At 55.6% G+C, this 10063-nt stretch overlaps 1 protein-coding gene across 1 annotated transcript in view; it reads left to right on the top strand.

Moving 5' to 3' along the window:
* Window positions 1-8233, top strand: part of ANKRD52 (ankyrin repeat domain 52) — a 24468-nt gene extending 16235 nt beyond the window's left edge. The window contains exons 22-28 of the mRNA XM_065043646.1: window positions 174-261; window positions 342-425; window positions 546-691; window positions 822-904; window positions 1261-1343; window positions 2733-2824; window positions 4086-8233. Coding sequence (XP_064899718.1) covers window positions 174-261; window positions 342-425; window positions 546-691; window positions 822-904; window positions 1261-1343; window positions 2733-2824; window positions 4086-4318 — 809 coding nt within the window. The 3' untranslated portion in view covers window positions 4319-8233. The remainder of the gene's footprint in view (window positions 1-173; window positions 262-341; window positions 426-545; window positions 692-821; window positions 905-1260; window positions 1344-2732; window positions 2825-4085) is intronic.
* The last annotated feature ends 1830 nt before the right edge of the window (window positions 8234-10063 follow it).

Here is a 10063-nt window from a genome sequence, read left to right as displayed (position 1 = left end):
GAGGGGTCGAGCAGAGATGAGGTTCTCAAGGACTTGGATTAGTGCTGGGGTGGTTTAACAGTTGGATTCAATGATCTTAAAGGTCTTTTCCAACCAAAATGATTCTCTGATTCAACAAAGCGGAACCCAGGGTCCCTTCTTGCTGATGTATTTCTGTCCCTCTCTCCTCACAGGGCATGAAGATTGTCTTGAATTGTTACTTGAACACAACCCGTTTGCATACCTAGAAGGAAACCCCTTTACTCCATTGCACTGTGCAGTGTAAGTGGCGTTGGGGACCTGCCCCGTGTCGCTAACGCTGCTTCGTGTCCTTCTAACGTTCCTCTTGTCCCCCGCTGCAGAATTAACAACCAGGACGGCACTGCGGAAATGCTGGTGGAAGCATTAGGTGCCAAGATTGTTAATAGCAGAGATGCCAAAGGAAGGTGAGCGTGGCCTCGTCCCTCTCCCGTCGCTGCTGCCGGGTGGTGGCCGTGACTCCCGGTGGCACCGGGGGGCTCTGACGTCCCCAGACGTGTCTCTCACCAGCTGTCTCCTCTCCCCAGGACCCCCCTTCACGCTGCTGCCTTTGCAGACAACGTCCACGGTTTACAGCTGCTCCTGCGCCACCAGGCCGAGGTGGACACGACCGACAAGCTGGGGAGGACCCCGCTCATGATGGCTTCGGAGAACGGGCACTCCGCGGCCCTCGGTGCGTGGCCGCTGTCCAACCGCCCTGTGCCGTCACCGGGTCCCCTGGAGCCGGGTTGTCCGCTCCTCTGTCCCCATTCCTGGGCTCCGTGCTGCTGCCCCTCACCAGCGGCTCTCCCTCCTCCTTTCAGAGTTCCTGCTGTACCAAGCGAAAGCAAATATAACTGTGCTGGACGTCAACAAGAACACGGCTCTTCACCTGGCCTGCAGCAAGGTAGGGAGCAGCCGCCGCGGTCACCGTCACCTTGTCACCTTAATGAACGGGGTTGTACGTAGGGGCGAGGGCCCTGGGCTTGCTGTGCCTGTCGTGACCCGCGCAGATCTCCTGGTTCAGTTTGGGTTGTAAATCAGTCTCCGTTTTTGCCGGGGATCCCCAATCTGAGCTTCAGGTCTGTGGTCAGTGTGTCCACCAAAGGTGGGAGATGGGACAGAGGGGACAGCAGTTCGGCTACTCGGGCCCTGCCGGAGCGGGGAACCCTTGCAGAACGTGGGGTTCAGGGAATGTTCCTGTATCGTGGGGAACCCCGTTCCGCTGCTCACACGTCACAAACAGCCGCGTGTCCTTGGCAGGGCCATGAAAAGTGTGCCTTGTTGATCCTGGGGGAAACCCACGACCTCGGCCTTATCAATGCAAGTAACAGTGCTCTGCAGATGTGAGTACGGGGCTGGGCCGGGGGGCGATGCCGCGGGGAGGGGGGCAGAGGGGCAGCAGTGAACGTGCGAGCGGGTGAGCAGAGAATGTGTGAGTGGGTGAGCCCGTGTGTGTCAGTCCATGTGTGTCAGTCCATGTGTGTCAGTCCATGTGTGTCAGTCCATGTGTGCCCGTGTCAGTCCATGTGTGTCAGTCCATGCGTGCCCGTGTCAGTCCATGCGTGCCCATGTCAGTCCATGTGTGTCAGTCCATGTGTGTCAGTCCATGTGTGTCAGTCCATGTGTGCCCATGTCAGTCCATGTGTGTCAGTCCATGCGTGCCCGTGTCAGTCCATGTGTGCCCGTGTCTGTCTGTGTCAGCCCGTGTGAGCTGGTGTGTCAGCCTGTGTGTGCCCACGTCTGTCCGTGTCAGCCCGCGTGAGCCCACGTGTGCCCGTGTGAGCCTGTGTGTATCAACCCATGTGTGCCCGTGTCAGCCCATGTTAGCCCATGTGTGCCCACGTCTGTCCGTGTCAGCCTGTGTGTGCCCACGTCTGTCCGTGTCAGCCTGTGTGTATCAACCCATGTGTGCCTGTGTCAGCCCACGTTAGCCCATGTGTGCCCGTGTCAGCCTTTGTGAGCCTGTGTGTGTCAGCCTGTGTGTGCCCGTGTCAGCCTGTGTGTGCCTGTGTCAGCCTGTGTGTGCCCATGTGAGCTGGTGTGTGTCAGCCCATGTGTGCCCACGTCTGTCTGTGTCAGCCCATGTGTGCCCATGTCAGCCTGTGTGTGCCCATGTGAGCTGGTGTGTGTCAGCCCATGTCTGCCTGTGTCAGCCCGTGTGTGCCCGTGTCTGTCTCTGTCAGCCCATATGTGCCCATGTCAGCCCTTATGAGCCCATGCCAGCCCGTGTGAGCCTGTGTGTGTCAACCCACGTCAGCCCGTGCATGCCCATGTGAGCCCATGTGTGCCCGTGTCAGCCCGTGTGTATCCGTGTGTGCGCCCATGCGTGTCAGCCCATGTCAGCCTGTGTGAGCCCGTGTGTGTGAGCCCATGTGTGCCCATGTCAGCCTGCCTCAACCTGTGTGCGTCAGCCCTTACGAGCCCGTGTGAGCCCATGTCAGCCCGTGTGAGCCCATGTCAGCCCGTGTGAGCCCATGTCAGCCCGTGTGAGCCCATGTGAGCCCATGTCAGCCCGTGTCAGCCCATGTCAGCCCGTGTGAGCCCATGTCAGCCCATGTGAGCCCGTGTGTGTGAGCCCATGTGCGCCCATGTCAGCCTGCGTGAACCTGTGTGTGTCAGCCCGTGTGTGCCCGTGTGAGCCCCCGTCAGCCCGCAGAGCTGCCCACGGGGGTCCCTGTTTTAGCGGGAGCTGTAGAAGACTCGGCAGCCGGGCTGACGCCGTTTCCCCCCAGGCCGCTCCACATTGCCGCGCGGAACGGGCTGGCCTCCGTGGTCCAGGCCCTGCTCAGCAGAGGTGCCACCGTGCTGGCTGTGGATGAAGAAGGTTCGTGTCCCGCGGGGGTGTCCGGGGGGGCTCAGCGTGATGGAGGCTGGGGGGAGACCTCACTCTGCAATACCCGAAAGGAGCTTGGAGCTGGGGGGGTCGGGCTCTGCTCCCCAGGAACAAACACCAGGGTGAGAGGAAACAGCCTCAGGTTGCACCAGGGGGGGGTGAGGTTGGAAATTTGGGGTAATTTCTTCTCCAAAGGGCATTGGAACAGGCAGTGGTGGAGTCACCATCCCTGGAGGGTTGAACAGACAGAGAGATGAGATTCTTAGGGACATTTTAGTGCTAGGGCTGGGTTAATGGTTGGACTCCAACCCAAGTGATTCTACGATTCAATTATTACCCCCTGCAATCCCCTGTAAAAGCATTTCCAGGTCTGGCAGGTGTTTGAAGCGCAATCCCCCGGTGCAGAACCAGCTCAGCAATGGGTCTCCACTCACACTGGTTGTCGCAGCCAGAAGCTCCTGCTCGGCTGGAACACCTTGGAGTTGGGAAAACTCTGGGTGCTGCCGGGGCTTGGGGGGTCCTGTGGGTGCTCCCAGAGCCCTCGACGCCATCGCGGGGTGTTTAAAGACAAACAAACATCCTGGCGCATCAGGTTGGGAGTGGAGCATCTCCCGTGTGGGGAAAGGCTGAGGGAGCTGGGGCTCTGGAGCTGGACAAGAGGAGACTGAGGGGGGACTCATTGCTGGGGATCAATATGGAAAGGGGGAGTGTCAGGAGGATGGAGCCAGGCTCTTCTGGTGGCAACCAGTGACAGGACAAGGGGCAATGGGTGCAAACTGGAACACAGGAGGTTCCGCTTAAATATGAGAAGAAACTTCTTCACAGTGAGGGTGACAGAGGGTTGGAGTGGATGATGTTTTGAGGTCCCTTCCAATCCCTGACATTCTGTGATTCTGTGAGATTGAGGGGTGATTAATTAATAGTAATCAATATGGAAAGGGGGAGTGTCAGGAGGATGGAGCCAGGCTCTTCTGGTGACAACCAGGGACAGGACAAGGGGCAATGGGTGCAAACTGGAACACAGGAGGTTCCACTGAAATATGAGCAGAAACTTGTTCGTGGTGAGGGTGGCAGAGCCTGGCCCAGGCTGCCCAGGGGGTTGTGGAGTCTCCTTCTCTGCAGACATTCCAACCCGCCTGGTTCCTGTGTAACCTCATCTGGGTGTTCCTGCTCCATGGGGGGATTGCACTGGATGGGCTTTCCAGGGCCCTTCAACCCCTGACACTCCGTTGTCACCCCCATCTGTCCCCAGGTCACACCCCGGCCCTGGCCTGTGCCCCCAACAAGGACGTGGCCGACTGCCTGGCACTGATCCTCTCCACCATGAAGCCTTTCCCGCCGAAAGACGCCATCGGCTCCTTCAGCTTCAACCTCCTCAAGAACTGCGGCATCGCGGCCAAGGCCTGCGGGCCCCTGCCCAACGGCAGCGCCTACGGCCAGGAGCGGCCCAGCGCCATCGGCCTGGACGGCTGCTACTCCGAGTAGCTCCCGCCAACGGGTGACCCAATATCTTATTATATTTATTTAGAAATTCTATAAATATAGGGCACTTTAAAGGAGAACAAGACTGGGCGAGCCCTCGGAGCACGCCAAGAGTTCAGCGCGGCCCCGTCCGGCGCTGCTAATTAGCTTAACGAGCGCCGTGTCCTCCGTCGCTCCCCGAGACGAGGCGGGTGCCGCTGCGCTTCGTCCCCCGGCTTTTGGGGCGAATCGAGGCGGGTTTGGTTCCGACGGGGCCGCCCGAACTCTTGGCGCGGTGCGGGGTGGGATTCTCGGGGAGCGGGTCCCCCCCTCGCTGACGCCGTTTTGGTTCGTTTCGAATCCTCACGCTCGTCCTTTAATTCCAATACACTTGAATCACGATCTACTGTACCCGGGACACTACGACTCTCCCTTTGGCAGCTGTGGTTGATATGCAAACAGGGGCGCCCTGCTGGAGCCTCCCCCCTCACCAGGCACTTTAGGGATTCTGTTGGTCGGTCGGTTGATTTCTTGGCGAAAATCCTAAAGAAACCTCCTTATTTTGATATATTCCGCTTTATTTTCGCTCTGGTTTGCGTGGCCGTTTCCATGCGAGACTCAGTGTTGCTTTTTTATTTTGAGAAGTTATTTATAAAGAAACAAGCATTTACCTTTAAAAACAAACCATAAATAGAATATCCTGAAAGTTGAGCCTTTTCACAAGGAAAAAGATGCACTTCAAAGTCCTAATTCACAACCTTTAGCAAGTCTGTGTTAATTTTTCTAACGTCTTGGCAGGATTATCAGCGTGTACGTGGGATCGTTGTTTCTTCGCTTTGGGTTCGTTCTTTTATTAACGTAGCGATCGTATTTATAAGGCAGGTTTGGAGCACTCGATGTTGCACTGGTATGTGTTCATCCTTTCCGTCGCTGTTATTTTCGGGGTGTTTTCGGGTGTCTTTCCGAGTTACTGTAACGGCACCGTGTGCGAAACCCGCCGCTTGTCGTCTCCGTGTGGCGAGTCCGTTCCAAGCCAAAGACGCAGCGATGGGGTGACGAGCGTTTCGGGGACCGTCCCCAACCTGGGGGTCCCGGCGCCCCCCCCGGGGGCCATTAAAGCGTCCCCGGTGGCCACTCGAGCGTTTTTATAACCAAAATAACGCGTCGCGTCTTCTTTTTCTCCTTTAAAAACCAACCGCGGTGGCCCCTCCTTTACAGGGCCCCCCCCGCGCTGTTCGTTTCTTTTACCAAAGCCGAACTCTTAGAACCAAACACGGAGATTCCAGCCTTGGCCTTTGGGTGATAAAGCACATTGATTTCCCTTCGCCTTCTCACGGAGGAGTTTTGGGTTTGTTTTGTCCCGTTAACCAAACCTGCACTTTGTTCGGTAAAGCACTCGAGAATTCGGCGCCGGGGGAGCGGCTGCTCCGCGGATTGTCCCATTTTTTGGGTCTTTGGGGGGGGTTTTCCCCTTTATGGATCTATAGGATCGTCCTTTGGCAGCACGACGCTCCCTCGGCGCCGGCACAGGGTTGTGCCCCCGGCCGCCGGCGTCTCCCCCAAAAACCCCTTTAGCGTTACCCTTTCCGCACCGAATACCTCAGTTCGGAACCAGAATAAACTTGAACCCCCGGCTGCCAAACCCCTGGCGGCGTCAAGAACTGGACCCCCACCCTGTTTACACGCAGCCGGGGGGTGGGGGGGGGGGGGGTGGATTTTGGCTTCGCTTTATCTCCACAGGGCAGGAAAACGGGTCCAAAGTCCCGAGCCGGCGTCTTCAAGGGCTAAAGCGGTTTATTCCGCGGAGGGGACCGAGGTGTCACCACCCCGGTGCGGCCGCGTCCCTTGGAAAATGCTGCTTTTCCTTCCCCCCCCCCCACCGCCACGTTGTTTTCTTGTTGATTTTTTGGGTGGTTTTCAGTCGCTTTGCACGGAGAAGGAACCGCGTTCTCCCTTCGGCTTCGTCCCCGCGCCGACTCCGAGACAATCAGTGTGATCTCCGTAAGGGCTTCTCCATCCCCACCCGCAGCGCCACGCAGGAAGAAATAGGTAGTAAATAGAAATAGCCGCTCTTTGCTCTTAGGATCCTCCCCCCCCTTCCCCTTGTGTCTTATAATAATAATGATAGAGGGCAAGGAGGCTCCAGCAGCGCACCTATGGGGGGGGTGGGTGGGGGGGCGACACATTTGGGGTGGGAATGGGGACACGCAAGTCCCAGTCTTGTTCTCCTTTAACGCTGTTATCGTATCCATTCGACAGCACAGCTTGACAATTTCAGTAATAATCCAAGTGTTCGGTAATAATGGCGTTTATTTTGCTAAAATGAGATCTTTTTGTGATGGTTTCCCCCCCCCCAAAAAAAATAAACCAACCCCCCCGGTGCATTGTTATAAGAGGGATGGAGGGAAACTTCCCCGGCCCCACAACTTGGACCTTGATGCCAAAGTCGGACCATTCCCGCTCTTCACCCCTAAACCCCGACGCTACTTAAATCTCTTGGTTTCGGGTCCCGCACACCCCAAAATTGGGAAGTTTCTCTCCTCCCACTTGGTCCAAAGCACTTGCTTCAAGTAATAAGCACTTTTGTTCAAGCATGAGTCCGGATTCCCTCGAGCATCCCGCGGGAGAAGCGTCTTTTGGGTTTATTTTTTCATTTCTAATTTAAAAAGAAAAAAAAAAAAAAAAAAAGGAAAAAAAAAAATAAGAAAATAAGAAGTTTGTTTCTAAGGAATGAATGAATGAACAAAGGGAAGGTGTGTTTGCAAAGGAAGGAAGGAAGAGAAACGCAAAAACAAACAGCACAAATGCATTTCAAGGCGCCGGGCGCGTTGGCGCCGGCGAGCGGAGCCATATGAACTGCTGAATGTACCGGCCGGGGGGGCCGGGGGCCTGTCCCCCCCACCCAGCTCCAGGCGATTGGGAGTTCTCACTTTGCTTTAGGAAATCCGCCCCCCCCACCCCGTTTCTCCCCCATTTTGGGGTCGGGTCCCCACGTCCCGGTAGTGCTAAAACCGCCCCGAATGGGGCAGGTTTGGGGTTCTGGTTGTGCCGAGATGAACCAGAACGAACCCCAAACAGCCCGGAGATGAGATTGTGCTTTTCTGCTGCTTTTTGGGGTCCCCCCCGCAACCGCAAACCAAAGGAAAATCCCCCCGTAGCACACGGACCCGCGGCCTCGGCCCTGGGGGGTTTTCCTTTTGCTTCTCTTTTTTTTTCCTTTTTCTTTCTTTTTTCTTTCTTTTTCATTATTTTTCTCTTTTTTCCTTTTTTTCCCCTTTTTTCCTTTTTTTAATTATTACCGTTTTTCTTTTTTCCTTTTTTCTTTTCCCTTTTCTTTTTTTAATTATCACTATTTTCCTTTTTCCTCATTTTAATTATTACCATTTTTCCTTTCTTCTTCTTCCTCCTTTTTCCTTTTTCCTCTTTTTTCCTCATTATTCTATTTTCTTGTTTTTAATTATTACTATTTTTCCTTTTTCCTTTCCTCTTTCCCCTTTTCCTTTTCCCTTTTCCCTCATTTTAATTATTACCATTTTTCCTTTCTTCTCCTTCCTCCTTTTTCCTTTTTCTTCTTTATTCCTTATTACTCTCTTTTCTTTCTTTTAATTATTACTATTTTTCCTTTTTCCTCTCTTGGGCACTTTTGAAAAGAGCCAAAAAAACCTCAAAACAACCCAAAACTGAGATTCGGCCGAAGCTCCGGGGCCCTTTGATTAAACCCAAACCCTCAGCATTTCCAGCAATGGGCCGGGACCCACCTCCACTCGTCCTCATTGAATCCGTGTGTCCCACACGGGGGAGAAGGGGTGGGGGGGAACACCCCCCCCAAAAAACACCCAGAAAAAGGAAAACTAAGGAAAAGTAGCCTTACTCGACCCTGTCGTGTCGATATTGTTCGTCAACTTGAAAACTAATAAAGGAAACGCATGGAAACCTGGAGCGGAGCCCCCGGGATGTTGTGGGGATGGGGGGGGGGCGCTGGGTTTCCCCCCCATGTGTTTTGTTCTCATGGTTCTGGCGGGGGAGGGAATTCACAAATCTGATGGTTCTTTGGTGCTCTGGGGGTGACGCTGGGTGACGCTGGGGGTGATATTGGGGGTGATACTGGGGGTGACATTGGGGGTGACACGACGTGAAACTGGGGGTGATACTGGGTGACACTGGGTGATACTGGGGTGACATTGGGGGTGACACGGGGTGAAACTGGGTGACACTGGGGGTGACACTGGGTGACACTGGGTGACACGGGGTGATACTGGGTGACACTGGGGGTGACACTGAGAGTGACACTGGGGGTGAAACTGGGTGACAGTGGGGGTGATACTGGGGGTGACACTGGGGGTGATACTGGGGGTGACATTGGGGGTGACGCTGGGGGTGACACTGGGTGATACTGGGGGTGACACTGTGGGTGATACTGGGGGTGACACTGGGGGTGACACGGGGTGAAACTGGGTGACACTGGGGGTGATACTGGGTGACACTGGGTGATACTGGGGGTGACATTGGGGGTGACACTGGGTGATACTGGGGGTGAAACTGGGTGACACTGGGGGTGACACTGGGAGTGATACTGGGTGACACTGGGGGTGACACTGAGGGTGATACTGGGGGTGAAACTGGGTGACACTGGGTGATGCTAGGGGCGACACTGAGGGTGATACTGGGGGTGACATTGGGGGTGACACTGGGTGACACTGGGGGTGATACTGGGTGACACTGGGGGTGACATTGGGGGTGACACGGGGTGAAACTGGGTGACACTGGGGGTGATACTGGGTGACACTGGGGGTGACATTGGGTGTGACTCATTGTCCCGCTCTGGAATTTTGCAGTTTGTGACATGTGGCCAGTTTAACGGGGAGGGGGGGGGGACAGGGAGGGGACGGGACGCGCTGCAGGTGTCACCAAAGGAAAATCGGGGGGGGGGTCCCCAGGTGTCCTGGGGGGTGTTGGGACAAACCCAGGGCCTGTCCCCAGGCTGGATGGGATTTGGGGGTTATTTGGGGGTTATTTGGGTGCTCTCCTGCCAGCGCGGGACGGGAGCGTTTCGGGCTCGTTAACGAAGAACCGCGTTAATTAGCGACTCTGTGCTGTCCACACCTCCCTCTGGCAACACCCGGAGCCCCTCGGGGGGGTCGGGGGTCCCAGCACCCACTGTAGCAGCAGCTTCGTCTCCTGTTTTCATCCCCCCCCAAAGCTCCTCCGGGGGGTGTCCCAGTGTCGTCCCCCCGGTTTGAAGCACAAGAGGGGAGCCCCAAAATCAGCCCCGAATTTGCCCACCCCCCCCCTTCCCGGTTGGGCTGTGGGTGCGGAACGCGGAGCGAGCGGAACCTGTTGTGTCGCACAAGGGAAACATGGAGCCATTCGACCCCCCCCCCCCGGTGCTTGGGAGCAAATGGGGGGGACACGGAGGAGCCCCAAAACCATCGTCTCCAAACCCGTTGTCCCAAATCATCCCCAAAAACATTGTCCCAAATCATCCCCAAAACTATTGTCCCCAAAACCATCGTCCCCAAAACCATCGTCCCCAAAACCATTGTCCCAAATCGTCCCCAAAACTATTGTCCCCGAAACCATCGTCCCCGAAACCATCATCCCAAATCGTTCCCAAAACCATCATCCCAAATCATCCCCCAAACCGTTGTCCCCAAAGCCACTGTCCCCGAAACCATCATCCCCAAAACCATTATCCCCAAAACCACTGTCCCCAAAATTATTGTCCCCAAATCCATCATCCCCAAAATTATTGTCCTTAAAACCATTGTC

Source organism: Columba livia, chromosome 29 (genome assembly GCF_036013475.1).
Source record: "Columba livia isolate bColLiv1 breed racing homer chromosome 29, bColLiv1.pat.W.v2, whole genome shotgun sequence".
Lineage (NCBI taxonomy): Eukaryota > Metazoa > Chordata > Aves > Columbiformes > Columbidae > Columba > Columba livia.
Note: the sequence above shows the minus strand (reverse complement) of the source record. Positions and strands in the feature narration are given on the sequence as shown.